General features: G+C 38.1%; 2 protein-coding genes across 2 annotated transcripts; one reads left to right on the forward strand and one right to left on the reverse strand.

Annotated features, from left to right (window-relative positions):
- Positions 1–1,241: 1,241 nt before the first annotated feature.
- On the forward strand, positions 1,242–9,993 carry coro1a (coronin, actin binding protein, 1A). The gene is made up of 11 exons (XM_081370081.1): positions 1,242–1,550; positions 3,180–3,383; positions 5,383–5,505; positions 6,031–6,160; positions 6,379–6,560; positions 7,285–7,404; positions 7,489–7,593; positions 7,685–7,830; positions 7,939–7,996; positions 9,262–9,477; positions 9,609–9,993. The coding sequence occupies exons 2-11, from the start codon at positions 3,186–3,188 to the stop codon at positions 9,696–9,698; spliced, it is 1,368 nt and encodes a 455-aa protein (XP_081226207.1). The 5' UTR covers positions 1,242–1,550; positions 3,180–3,185; the 3' UTR covers positions 9,699–9,993.
- A 45-nt stretch (positions 9,994–10,038) lies between these two features.
- Positions 10,039–14,839, reverse strand: cldni (claudin i). The gene is made up of 3 exons (XM_081370205.1): positions 14,628–14,839; positions 13,302–13,434; positions 10,039–11,119 (listed from the first exon to the last, which is right to left on the reverse strand). The coding sequence occupies exons 2-3, from the start codon at positions 13,431–13,433 to the stop codon at positions 10,616–10,618; spliced, it is 636 nt and encodes a 211-aa protein (XP_081226331.1). The 5' UTR covers position 13,434; positions 14,628–14,839; the 3' UTR covers positions 10,039–10,615.
- Between the last annotated feature and the right edge of the window lie 6,510 nt (positions 14,840–21,349).

Here is a 21,349-nt window from a genome sequence, read left to right on the forward strand (position 1 = left end):
ATATTTTTTAAATGGTCTCTTCTTTGTCACTTTCTTAATGGTTTGGAGAAGGACTGTTGATGTAAACAGGATATGTCTGCTTTTTGACCTCCACTTCAGGTTATTCATATTTGCTATGTTTATTCTCACAGGTGTATGCTTGTGTGACTTAGGTGACTTGTGTAAAGTTAAAATAACTTTTTTTTATTATTATTATTATTATTATTATTATGTTGCTCTATATATTAAATCTGTCCCTAACCTGTATCTGACTTTCCCCGGGGTCAAAAATAACTGTTAAATAGATAGTTCACCCAAAAATGAAAATTCTGTCATAATTTATTCTCCCTCATGCTGTTCCAAACCTGTATGAGTTTCTTTCTTCTGCTGAACACAAAATAATATGTTTTGAAGAATGTCAATAACCAAACAGTTGATGGGCCCCATTGACTTCCACAGTATTTTATCCCCCTTTCCATTCTATGAAAGTCAGTGGGGCCCATCAACTGTTTGGTTACCCTCTTTAAAATATCTTCCTTTGTGTTCAGCAGAAGAAAGAAATGCATACAGGTTTGGAACGACATGGGTGTGGTGAGTAAATGATGACAGAATTTTCATTTTTGACTGTAGGCTACTGTCCCTTTAAGGGATAGAGCCTAACTACTAGATGCATATAATTTTATAACACTACTCGTCACAATACATGATAATGCTAAATGCTTAATTACTGTGCAAAATACACAATGCCAGTTTACTTTCTTACTAAATATAAATCTGAACGTGCACATGATATTAACATGACCTATTTCCAACATGTACAGACGGATGGAAACATTTGTTCACGACAAAATAAAAAAACAAAATGATTTATGACTTCTTATTGTCAAATATTTCTATTTTTAAAAAATAAATTAAAAAGCCATCCACACATAAAGATTTTAGAGTAAGGTTAAATGATAAACTAGTTCAAACAGCCTACCGTGCTGTGAAAACTGGGGAAATGGATCTCTTTCGAACAGTGCAAGAAGCTTTCGCAATATTTATAATTTGAGATGACAAAATGTGTGGCTTTTGTCAAGTTATCAAAGTTTTATTTGTACATTGCAGAGTTTTGGCGGAAATAAGGTGCATGCAAATGTTTGTAAGGGCGTCAACTTTAATGCTGCATTTAACTACTTTGGCGTTTAGTTGCCTATTGTTCGAAAACAAAGCGTAGGAAAATGTGTGAGTGTGATAACGGTTCGATAAAGTGATAAACATTCAGATAAACATGTCGGCAAAACCGCAAACTTTATGCCAGCGCACGTCACGTTTGTGTTGCTATGACCACGATAAAGTGTGAGATCAAGCGGGGTTCAGCTTCATGCAACGTAAATCACTTTAAAAGGAAACATAAAGCGAGGACACCTCCCATTCTCATCTACATCTTAAACTCTCACTTCCTCCATGCTTTACAGTGAGATCTGGCCATAACTGCTGGCATTCATCCGCTTCTCTCCATCTGTCAAACGAGCCCAGCGCTTCATCCTCTCGCCTCAGGAGCCAGAGTCCCTCCCAGCCACAGTTCTCAGGTACAGTGCCCCGTCCCATCATCATATGGTGTGTTGTGCTCCTGTACGGTGTTTTTGGTAACCGTGCAGAACTTTGCATCTTTGGCCGCCTCTCAAAACCTAGGTAGCTGACTATCTAGACAGCCGGTTGGGCGCGCCTAGACGACCTAAAATGTTGTTTAGCTAAATAGGATTTGGGACCCAGCCCTAATCTGCAGATCGTTCCTAATACATTCAGTGTTTTTACTCTGTTTAGAACTGTTCCATAATATTGTTTCAACGAGAACTTCCATTGCTAAATGTGTCTGTGCTTTTCTGAACTGTGGCAAGGCACCGTTAAACATTTGAGGAAGTTTTGTAAGAGAACTTCACCAGAAAAAGGTGAAGCTGATATGACTGAGTTCTTCACTCATTCTCACAGATTTTTGCAAATATTGTTGTAGCCTATAGCTATAAGAGTTTGCTCAATACTAGCTAGGAAGAAATAGATATAGAAAAAAAACAGACAAAGAATAAAGCACTGTAAAAAAAAAAAAAAAAAATTCATTAAAATAATATTTTTTAAAAATCCTTAAAGGGATAGTTAGGGATAGATAGTCTCAGTCAGGATTATTATAGAAGTTAAATGAATGGAAACATTTGTAGTCTTTCTGAAGCAGCATGTTTGTGTGGAAGGATGTGGTGTAACTGAAGTTCTGAACATCTCCTGCGCTCCAACAGTTGCTGTGGTGTTAGTCCAGTTACGAGTTTCCTCTCTCCGTCTATCTAATGCTCACTTTCTTTTGCATCTTTCATTTCATCTTTCAGATTATTTCTGTGAGCATACAGGGCTTGAGTGATGCATTGCAAATGAGAGTGACATTTGTTAGTCAACTAATTAAGCATATGCACAAGACTGCGTTTGATGTGATGAGAAATGAAAAAAGGCATCAAAAAGAGAGAGAGATAGATGAGAAGAGGGTATACAGCTAAGTGCTTTATCACTAAAACCTGCAAACAACATGGCATCAGACTTAGAGAAGTAGCATTTCCTTCTCATTTACTTCATGCTAGTTTCCTCTTTCCTTCCTCTTTCTTGGGGCTTATTGCCTACACACTGTTTTAAACATAGAAAGATTAAAAAATAATTAACTATTCATTTACAGGAATTCGTTCAAATTCAAGAGAATTTAGTTATTAAACCAATAATTAAATTTGAGTGAAAACATACTGACAACAGCAAAGAGTTCAGATCATCATCAAATGCAGTAACTGGAGTCAGCCATTTTCACCACAAATTACAAATACAGAAATACCAGAAAAAGCAGCTTCCTTCAATTAATATATTACCGTGTTGCCTATATTAAGATGCACATTTTTTCAACCCACAAAAAGAAAACGTGCGACTTTCGATTATGCATGTGGCAGACACTTTTATCTAAAGCGACCTGCATTGCATCAAAGGTATACGATTCATCAGTTCATGCGTTCTCTGGGAATCAAGCCCACAACCATAGCATTGCTCGCACCATGCTCTACTGTTTGAGCTACTGGAATGTTTGAAAGTAATGATGAAAACCATCATACTTAATTTACTTTTCCAGTTGTTTCTCATATTTATGTGTTTTCTCTCTCCATGCCTGTGTCTCCTCCTCCTCTGTCATTCCTCAGGTCATCATGTCTAGGAAGGTGGTCAGGACCAGTAAGTTCCGCCATGTCTTTGGCCAGGCGGTGAAGGCAGACCAGTGCTATGATGACATCAGGATCTCCCAGATGACCTGGGACAGCAACTTCTGCTCCGTCAACCCCAAGTTTGTGGCCATGATTGTGGATGCCAGTGGTGGAGGAGCTTTTATTGTATTGCCCCTGAGCAAGGTGCATCCAGATTTAGCACTCATTAAGCTCAAATTAATTGCCAAATTAATTGCAGTGTTCGTATTAGTGGGCAGTGGGTATATATTGCTATTCATTCAAGGTTTGATTATATATATATATATATATATATATATATATATATATATATATAAAGAGAGAGAGAGAGAGAGATGCCAATATTAAGATAAAGATATTAAGTTAGTTGGACTTGATAGTTTTAGGTCCAACTGTAGTTTTAACCCATTATCTGTTTCAAAATGATCTTCTGAAGTCTTTGAATTTGAATCTCTACATATGTCATGCAGTGTTTGTCTAAATAAGGAAGTTCAAGGTTGAGTTTCATATGTACGTGTCACCAGACCTAGCATCTCTTCTCTTTCTGCTCTCTTGCATCTTGTTTTTGCCATATTTGGAGTGCGCTGCTGTCAACCCTGCACAGGATGTGGTGACAGCTTGCAGATTGAGTGAGTGACAAAAACTATGAGAAAAGGACAGCTGCCACTTAGACTTGATGTGCCTGCTTTTTTCTTGTGATCAGCTTGGTTCAAAATTTGATTGTGTACTTTTTACTTCATAAAGCTTTCTGATACTTTCAAAATACCTTTCATATGTGGGGGTGGCAATATGGTGGAAACTATTTTTTGTCTTCCTCTTTTTTTTTGTTGCTGTTGTAGAGTTTATTTCATATGTCATTTCTTTTTCATCTTCTCATCTCTGGTCCTCTGTTTCTATATGTTACTCTGTCTGCACTCCTGGGTCTTATGCCAGAGAATGAATGGGAGATCTGTCATATTCAATCTGCTGTGCATCTTACACTCGATGCTTTGCTCAATGGCAGCCATTGTTTCCCAATGAACATGAGAATTCGAGTCAAGCCCTTTCATTTCGTTTGGGTGGCTTGAGGAAGTTTTGAAAGCTCAGTTTTGAGACTGATAACATGATCATCAGGTTTTGTACACACTTGTGAAGTTCACAATGTCATTAAAGGGGGGAATATGAAATTCATGTAAAAAGAGAATTGTTGACTTTTTACTCAAATTGTCATTCTGAAACTATAATTTGTAATTCATATTTTGGATTAAATAAAATATTAATGTAGAACTAGTGGTTTCAGAATTTTGGACCCCATTGTACCAGAAGTTAGTTAGACCCTTTAGGAAAAGATGAATTTGTTGTAATTTGAACTTAATCAGTCACTTTCTCTGACAATAATTAAATCATATTTAGGCTACTGTTATTTAAGAGTAACTCAGTAATATTAATAATATAGTATCAGGGATATTGTATACTAGTATAGTATTCATTAATATTTTGAATTGTCTTTTATTTTTGTGTTCACTTTTCATTTTTCATTTCTATTAATCTTTTAAATAATTCTATTTAGCTTTAATTTATTTTATTTCAGTTTCAAGTTTTAGTAATTTTAGTACCTCAACTTCTTTTCTTTCAGAAAGTTGCCAAGGCAACATTTCTAATTTTCTGTTAAGGTTTTTAAGTTTAGGTTTTTTAACTAATATTTCTATTTTATTTTAACAATAATAATGCTGCTTAAGTCCACTTAAAAATATTTTTTTTCAAGTTCTTACTTACGTACTGCAGCCCCTGTAATAATTTATAGACTGTTCCTGTACATGGACTTGCACACAGCACTCACATTTAACAATAGGATTTTTGCAGAGTGAATGTGCTCTCCTTGTGCATGATGGGAACTCATGCACGGTGATGTCCTCTCTAAACGGGTTAGTAGTTATTAGGCGTAATTGAAGGCATAGCTGTAAAATTGAGATCAGCTGACACAGCCCTCCTCATCTGTCTGAGATCTCTCCTGCTCTTTTTCTGCTCTGTTGGTCAAAGATTCAAAGAGTTCATATTCTATGTTTAGTCATTTGAAGGACTTTTACATGGGTCTATTTGAATACATTCATGTTTTCGCTACGTCATACCAAGGTTTACCTTTGTAACCCTTTTGTCCCTTCTGGGTCTCTGATTTGTGTTTTAGACGGGTCGCATCGACATGTCCCAGCCCACTGTATGTGGTCACACTGGACCCGTACTGGACATTGAATTCTGCCCACATAATGACAACATCATTGCCAGTGGCTCTGAAGACTGTAGTGTCATGGTGAGTGACATGTGCCTTTAGCTTATTGGCTTGATCAAATTACATGTATGCACCAAAACAGTCAATACTCGTACTAAAGTGAAAATGTGAATATAATCCATAATTATCGGACCAGTGCCATCCACATCTACTGATTATTATAAATATCAAATCAATTAATGAATAATAAAATTCTGTATACAAAACAGCAGCTCATATTAGGCTTGCTACAATATACGGTAATACCGGTTATGTGGGATGATATCGGTATGAAAATATATACCGGTTTAAACAGTGCCTCAGTCCTAATGAATGTTAAATAATGCTCATGTGTACAGGTACTTTTCATAGACAACAAACACGTTCAATCTTTTATGTGTGTAAATGAATAATTTAATTTTCATTTATTTTCTATTTCTATTTAAAATTGCTCCATCTAGCATCCAACCAGCTGTAATGCCGGAATAACAAATTTGAATGTGGAAACTGTACTGTTGTGAAAAGTACTACTTATTATAACATAAGGTCAATGTTGTTATGTAATAGATCTGGGAGATTCCAGAGGGAGGTCTCATATCGCCCCTGAAGGACCCAGTTGTGAAGCTGGAAGGGCACTCTAAACGTGTGGGCATCCTCAGCTGGCACCCCACTGCCCACAATGTGCTAATGAGTGCAGGTAAACCAACATCAGACGTCCACCCAACAGCCAAACTTTTACAGTTGGTGGAATGGTGGTGCCCTCTGCTGATTCTTCATACACTTCTTTAGGTTTATCATAAATTTGACATTTCTGTTTTCTTTTTCTCTCTTTCTTCCACATCAATCTACCTCCTTCCCCCTGTACTCTTGATTTACCTTGTCGGCCTTTCTTCCTCTCTTGGTTCCTGTCTGCAGGCTGTGATAACGTGGTCATCCTGTGGAATGTGGCTCGTGGAGAGGCAGTGGTGCGCATTGACTCAGTGCACACTGATCTGATCTACAGCGCCTGCTGGAACAGAAACGGCTCTCAGATCCTTACCGCCTGCAAGGACAAGAAACTACGAGTGTTCGACCCCCGCAAGGGCTCCGTCATCAAAGTGCGTGCATCCCTTCAATGTAAAACATGATAAAATAATGCTAACCGAAGTGAATAATTATAAAAAAAAAAATGTATGGGTTTAAATAAATAATATATTTGCATTGTTTACCATTCACATAAAAATTCACTTAAAAAGAACAGTTAGTTGGTTGTTGGGTTTCATGGATTTTTGATGTCGTTTTAAAGCATTGCATCAGTGTTTTTTTTTTCAATGTTAATGCAAGTATTCAGAAAACTTGAGATTGAGCACATGATACCGAATCATTTAAAGCCGCAGTAGTTAACAGGAAATCTTAGTGTTAATTTAATGTTTTCTTAAGGTGCAGTAACATCAGTCATTTATGAATCACAGCTCACCTTCTGTTAGCCAACGCGGTGAATCCTCATATCCAGCTTGAAACTGTTGTGAAATCTGCATTGTGCAAAATTCCCGATTGCATTAATTCCTTTTGAAATGACTTCGATTCGCCTTGGAAATTCAAACAACAGTTAATGTGACGGCATTTTTTGTCTTTTAACATTTTACATCCAGTGAATGCATTTAAAGTAATTATCTAAATCAATTTAACGCAAACTATGCCTTTGTTTATTCCAATTTACAGTCTGAACATTTTTTATAGTGTTCTTTTATAGCTTATTATAGTGTCTCTTTCTTACACCTTCCTTTCTGCCAGCTTATTCACTGCTCATGTGACCACTCTCTGTGTATATGTGTGTTTCAGGAGAAGGACAAGCCTCATGAAGGTTCCAGACCAGTCAGAGCTGTGTTTGTGTCTGACGGCAAGATCCTGACTACCGGTTTCAGCCGCATGAGTGAGCGGCAGGTGGCGCTGTGGGATCCTGTGAGTACATGGTGTGCTTCAGAAGCTCTCTTTTTCAGTTTTACAAACAAGTGACTCACAAAAGTGTGTTGTTTGTGGTTGCAGAACAACTTGGATGAGCCCTTGACTCTGCAGGAGCTGGACACCAGCAGTGGAGTGCTCTTACCTTTCTTTGACCCTGACACTGGTGTGGTCTACCTTTGTGGCAAGGCAAGGATCCAACACAAGTTCAAGTTTTATGATCGTGAAGAGTTATTTGTTCATGAAGTTATATGTGTTAAAAGTGCATATGGTTTGACAGGGCGACAGCAGCATCAGATACTTTGAGGTGACAGACGAGGCTCCATACGTCCACTATCTCTCCATGTACAGCAGCAAAGAGAGTCAGAAGGGCATGGGCTACATGCCTAAGAGAGGCCTGGAAGTCAACAAGTGTGAGATTGCAAGGTAAACACGCCCAGCCTTTCACCAATGCCCATTGTGTAGTTGCTTTGTCCCACAAACATTTATAAAGTTCAGCATTTTCAATTCTTGATTATTTTATATTTATTTCAGGTTCTATAAACTTCATGAGAGAAAGTGTGAACCTGTTGTTATGACTGTGCCTCGTAAGGTAAGTTTGGATTTAAAGTCAAAGATAGGCTTAAATGTTGTCAAACATTTGGGGTCAGTAAGATTTTTGTTTGAAAGAAATAGTTTCATTCAGCAAGGATGCATTAAAACTACACTATGTAACTTTTTGGAGAAAAAAAAAAAATGTTCCAAACCATGTCTTTACTTTAACCAAATACCCTTTTGATAAACCTATAATAATGATATTATGATATGTCTTAATCATTAATTTGCCTGTGCATGTCAGCTAAAAATTTGCAAACGAACAACGTTTGAAAAAGAAAAAAGAAAAGAAAAATTTACTGTTTATCATGAAAAAGGGCTGGCCTCCACAGAATTATCTGTAATCTATCCGCTCTGTACATGTGTGCACATTCATCCATTCTTACTCAAGACGCATGCCATTTTCTTTTTTAACTGCTAGAGGGCCGAAAGTTATATAGTGTAGCTTTAAAGGTGCATTGTGTAACATTTAGTAGGATCTGTTGACAGAAATGCAATATCATATTCATAACTATGTTTTCAGTAACTTTACTTAAAGAACCGTTATGTTTTTATTACCTTAGAATGAACCATTTCTATCTACATACACTGACGCGGGTCCCCTTGTTTCTACAGTAGCCTTAAAAAGACAAACGCATTCTGTCACTATGTTGTTCTTTGTGCAAAGAAGCAAGCAAGTCAGCGAATAAAACACTGACACAATGATGAACAAGTAACAATAATATTCACAATAACATATCGTTTTACTGAATAATTAAGTAGACCTAATTTCTTAATTTATCTTTGTAAAGAATCCTCATTGCTTAACTGGCTACACTCTGCTGTCTCAGACAACGACTTCTTTTCCTGTCTGCCACCATAACTTCTGTTGGTTGCAATTCGCAACCTCACCACTAGATGCCGCTAAAATATTACACAGTGCACCTTTAAATGAATTGAAAAAGATAGAAAGGACATTTATAATGTTGCAAAAGATTTGTGTTTCCTATAAATGCTGTTCATTCGAATTTTTTATTCATCAAAGAATCCTAAAAAAAAGTATCACGAATCCACAAAAATATTAAGCAGCACAACTGGTTTCAACATCGCCATTTTCTTGAGCACCAAAGCAGCATTGAATGGTTTCTGAAGGATTGTGTGACTCTAAATATTGAAAATTCAGCTTTTAAAAACAAAAAAATCTAATTTTTTATTGATGGTGTATGAATGCCACACAGTTGATTTATGGCATCTTAATCCAACATTATCTTTTCCTTGCTTTAGTCTGACTTGTTTCAAGAGGACCTTTACCCTGACACGATTGGTCCAGAGCCATCGGTGGAGGCAGATGATTGGTTTGGTGGTAAAGATGGGGAACCAATCCTGATCTCCTTGAAAGATGGTTTTGTGGCTACCACCAAAAACAAAGAGTTCAAAGTCATCAAAAGCTTGATGGCCACAACATCCTCTTCCTCGAACAACCGACAATCCGACAGTGGGGTACGAGAACAGATAATTACCCCAGCCTTTTTAATGCATTTTATTTAACCCCAAACATAGTGAATTGTATATAAAACTGAGTTTCTGTAACAAAAAATCTCATTCTAGCTTTCTTTCTCTTTCACACACAGGACGTGCAGGCTTTGCAGAATGAGGTGAAGGAGCTGAGAGAGATGGTTGAGCAATTGACCAAGCGTGTGAGCGAACTGGAGAGCAATTAGCTGAAGAGAGACCCCAGTAGAATGAGATTTAAAATAAATATGCTAATTGACACATATAAGATACATGAATAATGAAATTGTAAAAGGTTCATATCAGAAAGATTTGTAGAATTATGTGAAAAGTTTTCATTGGATACCAGTTTGCAGTCCATTGCAGACCAAATTTTGCTCTTCAGGGATTTTACTTTTTTTTTTTTTAAGATTTTTTTAAAAATGTGATTGAATTTATTTGAAGCCCATTTTAATATATGTTTTATAGGATTTGAAATAAAGGTCAGTGTTATTTTAACAAAGATTTATTTATGTGTCAAAAAGTCATTGTTCATTCTGCACACACAAATGTCTTAAATCAGTCCGTTTTTATTGAAAATATATGAAAGACAATAGAAATGATTATGACCAAATACACAATACACACACACACACACACAAAACTTAGTGAACTAACAAAAAATTGTGTAGCAACTACACAAAAAAAAAAAAAATTCCTAAAAAGTTCTTGAAAAGTTTGTTATTACTCAAAAATAGGCCAAGTAGCCTAAACACTGTAAAGATTACAACCGCATTTATTCAGTAGCATTTTTTTAAATACCAAGGATCTGAAAGTATTTTGGACACAAGCTTGGCCCATCCCTGAATTTTAATAAACAAGTGCAAAGTGTATTAGCTGCACTGAGAAATCGCAGCAGTAAACTGTAAAAGATATAAAACGAATTCATTAAAAAGCTTAAAGACTGTATTTCTAAACGCTCCAAACAAGTCATATTTACATTTTTCTAGACCTTTTCTCATGTAAGTTTTTCTAATTTCCTACCAACTACTAAAGACTACTTAGCCTACTAACATTAACCCATTTTAGACTCCAGCTATAATTACTGCGACTACTTGTTAGTTTAACACATTTTTCTGTATCTACACTACACATAATTCTTGCTTGGTGCAGATGCGCTATTGCTGTAGTATTTGGCGGTTCCGCTCGATCCTCCAGAGCGGGGTCTGCTGAAGCAACACAGCAGGCCTCCGGCCACCAGGAGCAGGGTTCCTCCTCCCCAGCCCACGAAGATACATGCACCCAACTCTCTTTTCTGAGGCGCAGCGACCAGTGGATCGTTGAAGTCGCGTATGACCTTATTTGCCGCCCAGCTGACAGGGATGATCATCAACAAGCCCGCGATGATCAGCCCAATAGCGGACACCAGACTCACTTTGGGTTTGACATCTTCGTTGTCAATGCAGGTGGTGAAGTCGGCTCCGGCGCACAGAATGAGCAGGGACAGGACAACGAGCATACAGCTGATGATGGTCATGGCACGGGCCGCCTGAAGGTCAGAGCTCAGGATGAGCAGCGAGTCGTAGGACTTACACTGCTGCTGTCCGGTACTCTGAGACACACACTCCATCCACAAGCCCTCCTCCTGAACCTGTGAGGAGAGAAGCAATCATCTAGCTTTATTTATTTATTTATGTACAGGTTATTCATGGAAAATATGGCCTGAGGGAGGTTAGTTTTAGATATCGTCAAATAACAAAATATGAAATATACCCTCCCATCCACATAATTCTTTCAAGAAAAACGAATAATTTTTATTATTATTTTCTTTTATAACCGAATGTCGCTCCATACACTAAAGTACACAGTCTCCATCTCTCTGTAGAGTATGCATGACACATTATATAATCTAATATTAGAATAATTAAAGTCAACATGAAATCTAAATTAACTATCTTGTTTTTAATGGAATATTTAATGGATTTTTTTTTTTTATGGAATATTTAATGGTAACATCTTATTTTTTATGGAATATTGCTGTATTTATTATAAATGATTATTTCCGTGCACATATTTTAAATTCATGTGCCCTCGTAATCTTTTATCAGAATAACTTCCTCTCCCTCTTGCAGCGGCATCTCTTCTCTTCTCTGATGACGTGTTTACTGGGAGGGCGGGGTCAACCTGTCACTCACATGACATCAGAGCAGTAGCAAACCACAACCATCCAACGATCCAATCAAATCCCAATTGACCAAATGAAGTCCCGTCCTACTCAGTTTTTTCTTGTTCGAGAAGCTGTTTCATTCAGATAGATATATGTCACAACAAGGAAGAAAAGAATATCGCAACTTGTATCATTCCAACTTTAAATAGCCCACACGTCATGCCTCACTTCTGTTTAGCGGAGGGTGCACACAACGTCAAGGACAATTGTGAATGTATGCTGGATGAAGCTACACTATATTTGCATTTTCTTTGGTATTTTAGTCATTTTGTATTTTCTTTTGGCATTTTTATTATTATTTAAAAAATATATATATTTCAGTCACTTTAGGGACCAATTCTCACTATCAATTATTAACTACGACTTTTGCCTCAATAAACTCTATTGGGTATAGGATTAAGGGATGTAGAATAAGGTCATGCAGAATAACGGTGCGAGCGAAGCGGAGTCGCGTGGTTATGACGCAATCGTTAACTTATTTTTACAAAAACTGCTTCTACTGCGCCATAAGTAAGATACAAGGTAATGGAGCCTTTTATACATTGTCGTGTTTCTTTAGAAATAAATAATGGACAAATGGAGTCTTTAAACGCCTCAGATGTAAAGTTATTTGCTGTCAAAGTGACGCCAAAATGAATGGGAGTCAATGGAATGCTAACAGCAGGTGATGGTCTGCTAATCAATGGCGGCGCCCAGGGAAGCTTCAGTTTCCGGCTGATAGATTACCCCCTTGGGAAAGCGTTGAGAGCGTCAAAAGGTTGGGCAGTTCTTTACTTTATGCAAATATCAAGCGAAAAACGCGGTCGGCAGCCAATTGCTGTGAGGTTCGGGTTGTGACGTCTGTCTTGAGAGTTTAAACATATGCAAATTGTGCCCGAGTTTATGCTGGATTTAGTGCGTAAATCATTTTGTTTACAAATTAGACACTTTGCAGTTGTTTATAAAATTGACAGGATATCTGCTTGGAGCATTTGGAAACAAAGCTTGTCTATTTCCGGATGTTGGCTAATCGCGTGCATCTCTGATGATTATAGCCTACTGTGTGTGTTGAAAAAACATAGATTAAACACACTTGCAACAGACACGCCCCAAAGCGGAGACATTATAGCGTTGCCAGCGGCACTGAGCGGAGTTTTGCAGCTGTAGTGGACACGCACCGTCATTAATATGTGCTTTATACATACTAATAAACAGCCAATAATATGCATGCTAATAAGCAAAGTTAATAGTGAGAGTTGGACCCTGAACTAAAGTGTTACCAATATTTATATCTAGCCTTTACTTATTTTTATTTCAGTTTTAATTATTTCAGTGATTTTGTTTCAGAGTTGATTGCCAAAGCAACATTTCTCATTTTCATTACATTTTTTTAAAAAGTTTTTCATCTAATATTTTTATATTTTATTTTATGTAAGCTTTATTTTAATGAATGAAAACAGTTTCTGGCTGTTTGTGTTAGCAATAACAACACTGAAAACATACTTCAGGTGAATATTGATCACTGCTCTCAGACCATTTACAGTGAAAATTTCAGTCTCTTCCTAATGGCTTTTTTTTTTTTTTTTTTTTTTATAAATATTATTTTTCTTTGAATCAAAATGTTTACCTGTGCAGTGATGATGTTCTGACCAATAAAGGCAGAAACCCTCCATTTTGGAACAGCAATGGTCACGACCGCAGCAATGAGACCTAAAATTCCCAGAGCCATACACACGATCTGTACAGCACTGGCGCCCATTCTGAAAGAGTAAGGGAGATGGTGTTAAAACTGAAAGACCAAAAAATGACAAAATAGGCTACAAAACCAGTAGTTTCCTGTTCACTGCTTCCTGTTTGTGTTATTGATAAGTGGTATTTTTAACGTATTTGCACAGAAACTCAATGGCTCCTCCCTTTAGACAAGCCCATACAAGAATTTGTATCTTAGGGCTATAGCAGAAAAAAAACATCAACGCTAAGAAAACTCACATCATAAAGCAAAAGCCTCAAGTCTCAACAGGTTCTAGCAATCTTTATCTGCACTTAGTGAACTGCCACTCCCAGAGAGGGGTCTCAGGTCCCGCTCATTCTATTCTATTCGGTTCTATTCTATTCGGTTCTATTCGGATGCAGGAAAAAAAAAGAAAAGTGTAATTTTTATTGAACTGTTCTTATTTCTGTACACCCGCTTCCCAAATGTCTGTGGCTTTTTATTCATGTCGATCTCTCTGAACTTCTCATATATTTCCTCAGGATTTGCTCTTGGCCGATTCACAAAACTACTGTTAGAATGTGTGGACTGTAGTTAAGACCCCGTAGTCCATTATAGTGCACTGTATTATCTTCCTACTCAGCACAAAGCACCATGGATTGGTGAGAAGGACAGGATGGATAGGGAAGGGGTGAACAGGTGGTGCGTGGGCACCAACAAAATGACTAACGGTAATTGTGGCTGCTTTTAGTTTACTGTGAATCATTCAACAGCTCTCTGAGCGATTAACATGCTGTTCGGCTCCTTTAAAATTGTATTCTTTCCATCTAAGCAATGATAATTCTGCTCTTAACTGAGCTAAAATCATGAATGAGTGAGGAATTTCGTTTTTTATGTATTCATATGTGCTATACTGTCCAGTTTTCAGGTCAGTTACACATTATAACAATAATAACAGAAAGAGAAGTCCCTAATGAAACATTACCTGTTTATTTTGTTTCTCAATATGACGTGCTTCAAGTAATTTTTGTAATATTGAACGTTTTATGTATGATGTTACATACAAAGACAACATGAAACATTTTAACAGTGTCATAAACTTTTTTTTAAAAACATTTAAACATTCGATATCTACCTGGGCATAACACAATACACAAAGGCACCACCTTATATAAAATCATTTATCCTTCTTTTTAAATAATTGATGTAACCTTGCAAAAGGAAAAAAAGTTTGAACATTACCTTTTATTGTAGCTCTTTGAAGACAATTTCTTTTCGGGTCGTCTTTAAGTTTGTCTCCCACCTTACCAAACAGTTACCTCTAATGAAGGTGTTGGGATGTGGGGCTGCTTTTGTAGAGGAATGCGATGGGTGGGGTATGAGACAGAGGCGGGTTGGTAAAGAGGAAAAGGCCAGACTGGACTTGTTCTTTTTCCACTCTACTGCACCTTCATCTGGTTTTTATATAGAGACCATGTTTGATATTTTTTTCTTCAAAAACAAAATATTCATATATATACTAATATCATACAACTAGTTTTTTTCCCCACTGTTCATCACGTTTCTATGCAACTAAATAGAAACGTGGTCCAGCATCATGATACTATGAATCATAATTCCTTTGACTCTTCTGTCACAATGACATCTCAAAAACAACCTCAACCTCTCCTCATAAGCTCTGCCCAATCACCATTGAAACCACACCTGACAAATACAAACAAGTTAGAGTGGGTGGGCTTTAAATTATGAAACATCGGGATTGGGAGACACATCGTCATAACACAGCTGGGTTAGGCAAGAATGGATTCATTTAAAAACTATGTAAATAAGAGATTGAAAAAAGACATAGCCTAGTTTAAGGAACAAAAATAGAGCCAGGAGAAGGAAAGGTATCGGGAAGATTACGACACGACTCTCGGTCTCACAGTCTCTCTCTGTCTGTTTTTTTGTGAACTTAAGAGTATTGCTGATGAGACACTGATATATAATGCACTATATGTAATTCTGATGCTGGAAAAGAAAAATATGAGAAAAATGCCAATGACACAATTTATTTAAATTAGTTATTTGACTTTTAATTCATCATTGTGCCTCTCTTTTTTGTGAAAACAAACAAAAAAGACCCCCCCCCCCCAAAAAAAAATCTTGCTATGAATGTTGCTCTACTGTTATATCAAGAAAATGTCAACAGCAAACACAATGACTATGAGTTTTAGTTATGCCTAAAAAATGCATTGATTGATAAAATCTAAAATGAAAAGAATCTTGAGTCTACATGAGACACTGTCATGTCTTAAAGGGATAGTTCACCCAAAAATTTAAATTCTGTCACTAATTACTCACCCTCATGTCGTTCGACATTCGAAAGACTTTCCTTCATCTTCAGAACACAAATGAAGATCTTTTTGATGAAATCTGAGAGATTTCTGTCCCTCCATTGACAGCTACACAGCTGCCACTTTGACGCTTCAAAAAGGCCATAAAAGATCATAAAACTAATCCATATGAATCGAGCGGATTAGTCCACATTTTCTGGAGAGTCACAATCTTTTTATATGATGAATTAAAGGCTTTTATTCACATAAACACTGATTAGCAAACATAAACAGAAGCTCAACCTGCTTCACGCGCGACGTGTTAAAACGTGCTGCGCAACACGAGAATGAACCTCTCATTGGTTCTCGTACGTCAAGCGAACATGCTTGAGCTTCCTCAACTGATGTGTGAGTTGATGAATGTTTATATTTATATATTCTTCAGAAAATTTGGACTAAGCCACTCAAACCGTATTCTCTCTCTCTCTCTCTCTTTGCAAGTCTGTAGATAGGTGAAATATAGTTAAAGGTGCTGTATGTAGTTTTTAGCGGCCTCTAGCGGTGATGTTTCAGATTGCAACCAATAAGTTTACAAGCGCGTGCTCTTACGCGTGCTCGAATTTATGAGCGAGCACTGTGGGTACCGGCCAGACTGAGACGCAACCGGACGTAACACACAAAGCATCCCACAACATGCTGGAAACTCAGGTAAACTCCCACTGCAACGTTACAATAATAGGCTACTTTTATCAGCTTGACGTTGAACTAATGCTCCATGCTCGTACCATGATAAGTATGGAACCCTATCAACCGTGCCGAATTTTGCCACTGCAAAATTGTGGTTCAATCCCCGGTTCCACCTGACCAAGTGTCGAGGTGTCCATGAGCAAGACACCTAACCCCAGCTGCTCCCGATGAGCTGGATGGTGCCTTACATGGCTGACACCGCCGTCGGTGTATGAATGAGTGAGTGAATGGGTGAATGTGAGGTTATGTAAAGCGCTTTGGTGGCCATAGGTCTGTGAAAGCGCTATATAAATGCAGTCCATTTACCATTTACATAAAAATAAGAATACTTGCTTTCAGAGGTAATAGCAAAACCCGCAAAGTGGATAACTTTAATGTGAGATTACAACCCCTTCACACACAGGCAATAAAAAAAGGATTCGTTTTGGTAGAAAATCTACATACAGCACCTTTAACTGGCTATGACTATTGACATATTTCTATTTAGTTTAGGTTTAACCCTCCTGTTACCCTCAAATCTACCAACATCTTTTACCCACTGGGGTCAATTTGACCCCAGCAATTTAAAGGTCCCATGACATGCTACTTTTTGTAGGCTTTAATATAAGCCTTAGTGGTCCCTAGTACTGTATCTGAAATCTCTTTTCAAAAATTCAGCCTCGGTGCAGAATTATAGCCACTATAAGCCAGTCCCAGAATGAGCTTCCTTCCAACAGGCCGTTTCGGTGTCTGTAGCTTTAAATACTAATGAGGAGGAGAAAGGCATCGCAAGGTGGAGGGTGGGTGTGGCCTTGACCATCTTGCGCAACGGTACCGAGGCGTGCATGTTTACGTTGGATATAGCAATGGCATGAGGACACGCAGTCGTTCAAGCATTTCAGTTTGACCCAGAATCTGATCCGGATGGAGAAGCAACAACTCAGCGGTTCCAGCAGGACGTTTCCGAATGGTTAGTTTAAAATATTATGTCTGGATACGGTACTTTATTCGGATGGTTTACAGTTATTATCATGTAGCTAACGCTAACCTACTGTTGCCTTTTCATGAGAGATCTGTAACATCTGTAATTTATCTTATTACAATTACATCATCAAGCTCTGCAATCTTGAAATGCGGATATCGCGCGCGCCGTATAACCAACAGGAAAACGGTTATCCAAATAAGAAGTGTACAACACTCGCGTTTCAGTGTGTGTATTCACACACATAAACTGCATAGCTGCATAGCTAATGTGACAGCCACATTCTACGTGTAACAGTCTAGGCAACCATAAACAGTAAAGCAACACACTTATATATCATTAGTTGACTTACTTGTCCGAGGTGTGTAGCTGAGCCAAAGAGAGTGATCCAGACTTTAGTTTCAGACGTTCAGCAAGCCCAGCTCTGTATTAACCCTTCGGTGTTCATTTGTAACTTTACATCCAATTATTGAGCAATTGTTATGCTTCGCTCGCTCAAAAGCCATGATATCTCTCGTGGACAAACTAAAATCGCGCGCACGCGTTCCTACTTCCTTCCTAGCTCATTTTCTCATGGGCGGAAAATATTCTCTGGGCGGGCAAAGCAGAGACAGGGGAGGTAACATTCCTCCTTATAACGTCACAAGGAGGAGATTCAAGATCAGCGCGATTGAGCGTCCATTTTCTCAAAGGCAGAGAAAGACAGCAAAAGCTCGATTTACACCGATTGAAATTTCTAGAAACTTGGGGACCATATACAGGCTAGGGGAACTCATATTAATGTTAAAAAACCTCAGAAAGTGAAAATTTCATGTCATGGGACCTTTAAACCCCCACAATTTGATTTTTTCCCCAAAGGTTTAAGTCAAGTACTTTATGTTTCTTTGTTAACTACTTAAATAGCCCTTTAAATAAAACACTACCAACCCCCCACCCCCACCCCCACCCCTTATACATCCAGAATACCTATTGCACGACTATGGACAAATTAGCAAATCACTATAAAATGTCACTGATTTATCTAAAATTCAAAAATTATATATATTTTTGGTGTTTTAATAGCTTTTTATTTATTATATTATACAATATATTTTATCAAGGATGGGTTTGGGGTCAATATGACACTCCCATTGATAGTCTCAGGATGCCTCACTGTTGGCACGACACAGGACTCATGGTAGCGTTCACCTTTTCTTCTCTGGACAATCGATTTTCTAGATGTTCTAATCAGACACATTAACTTTGCACCAGTCTTCTGCTGTCCAATTCTTGTACTTCCTGCAGAATTTCAGCCAATATTTGATGTTTTTATTGGAGAGAAGTGGCTTCTTTGCTGCCCTTCTTGACACCAGGTCGTTGTCCTAAAGTCTTGGCCTCGCTGTGTGTGCAGATGCACTTACACCACACCTGCTGCCAATATTGAGCAGTTCTGCACTGGTGGTGATATGATTCCCTAGCTGATTCCTCAGGAGGAGAAGTTCCTGGTACTTGCTGGACACTCTGGGACATCCTAAAGCCTTCTTCACTGCAGCCGAACCTCTATTCTTGAAGCTCTTGATGATCTGGTAAATGGAAGACATTTTGATGCAAAGATGATCCTCCATCTTTCTTTGGAGGAAACCATTGCTAACAGAAGAATTGATTGGAAGCACTTCTTCCTTCCTTATAGCAATTATGTGCTGATGATATGATTAGTAAAATGATGTTAGCTGGTAATTTGGTGCCAAGGACAAAAACAGTGAAATTTGGGGTTTTGTGATAAAGCTTTTTGAAATGATGTAAAATGCCTCTGATCACTCTGCACAATAATCTAGAAAAATGTGAATCAACATCATAACAACTGAAGCAGCAAAAATTTAAAATTTGGCCACAGCTGTACCCTGTCATTCAAGTGGGAAGTATCCGGTTTGACAAGGTGATGTTGGTGGCGCATCCGCTGTTCAGCTCCCGCAAAAGGTCCACGTACTCGTAGGAGATGCCCTGTTGTTGTAGGGCAAGCAGTACGGCATTGATCTCTATGCTGTCGAAGGCTTTCTCGTAGTCTACGAAGGCCAGTACCAAGGGCATCTTGTACTTCCGGCAGCGTTCAAGCAGTTGGTTCAGCACGTGGATGTGGTCCATTGTGCTGTAGCCAGACCGGAAGCTGGCCTGTTCGGATGGCTGTTGTTCGTCCAACTGCCTGGCTAGTTGGTTGTACAGCACCTTGGTGAAAACCTTGTACACGGTCGGCAGGAGCCAGATTGTCCGATAATTCCTCAGCTGTTCGCGGTCACCCTTCTTGTACAACAGCACTGTCTTGGCCGTCTTCCATTGATCTGGTGTTCTTCTCTGCGCTATGTAGCGGCTGAAACGGCTGGCCAATGCTGCCCAAAGCATCGGTCCACCCTCTTTGAGCAGCTCAGCCTCGATTCCGTCCAGCCCTGGTGCCCGGTCTTTCTGGATGTTCTGGATCGCATGCCTGACCTCACTGGTCAACACTGACGCGATGGCTGGTATGGCATCGTCCTGCATTTCGGGTGGGTCGACTGGTGTCTTGCTGGCGAACAGGTCCGTATAGAACCCAAACCCCCCCCCCAAAAAAACTTTGCTAAGAGGTCATTTTCAATTGAGAAAGAGCATAAAGAGAGAGCTCACAAAGCACAAAGAAAAATGGTTTATAAGGCTTCTGTGGAAGCTTTCATACATTTGCTCCTCCCCTATATTATGTTTTCCCCTCCCCCACGGAACAAAATATCAAAGTTTTCCCTTCCCTGGAAATATATAATTGGCACTGGAAATATCTAATTTCTTGTGAGAATTACGATTCCCCCCTCCACTATATCGTGTGAACTATCAGTGGTTCTCGCAATACTTGAAGTAGGCCTATATGGTAATGTTAGGTTAGGGCCCTAAAGCAAAGTGAAGGTTTTTGAAGATCATTAAATCTCAACTTATAATGACCTCAATATCATCCAAAATAAATGTGGGATTTGTGCCTAATCACCAATGTGAACAACCAAAAATTTGATATTTCTTATATGTTTTATACAGCAAAATGAGCCTGGGGTCAAATTGACCCCAAAGAACACCGATGCTACAAAAGTACATACAGAACATTGAAAACCTATCATCATGTTAATTTTATGTTTACCCAGTTGTCCCCATTAAATTAGGAAAAGTCTTTAAATATGAAGCCAAAAAAAATGTTTTAAAGTATGTATTTAGAGACGTTAAACACTGAATGGGGTCAAATTGACCCCAAAGGTAATAGGAGGGTTAAGTAATTATAGTTTAGCAGAGTTAACAGAACACTTCCAAGACATTTAATTTCAGCAAAGTTTAATGTTCGCAGTTTACAGTTAACACTTGTGCAAACTTCTTAATAATAAAAATAAAATAATTGTTTGAGATTGAACAAAGAACCAAACAAATGTAGCTCAAAAGTATGAAAGTAAAAATTATTCATTCAAACTCATTCATATTAAAGATGAAATCTTGTTAAAGATGTGGTGTATAAGAAAAAAATAATAATAATGTGTGTATGATTATTATTTTATGGATATTTCTGTGATAAGTCATTTCAAACATATTTTTCGTGTATTGATCCATTTATGTTTTTTTATCTATTGTCTCTTTTAATATCATATACTCACAGTTATACTCATATTCTTGATATTTAGTTTACCTCTGAAAATGTCTAATACGTCTATGTGGGCTAGACATGCTATTTTTTTGTCTTTTCCGTTTTCTGCTCAGTGTCTAATATGTGTGGTAGGCTATCTTGTTTATTAAAGGTATAGCGGAGGATCTTTCCGAATTTTAGATAAGAACCGCCCTCTCCACTTTTTGAAAAAATGCACATGCGCAACACTCTACTTGCTCCCGAGAGGGAACGCCTATTAAACGTGTGCGAGGTTCTCCTCGTGCACGCTCTGTTTACAAGTTGCTGTCGGCATCACTCA

The sequence above is a fragment of the Scardinius erythrophthalmus genome, assembly GCF_964197995.2.
Source record: "Scardinius erythrophthalmus genome assembly, chromosome: 1".
Taxonomy (NCBI): domain Eukaryota; kingdom Metazoa; phylum Chordata; class Actinopteri; order Cypriniformes; family Leuciscidae; genus Scardinius; species Scardinius erythrophthalmus.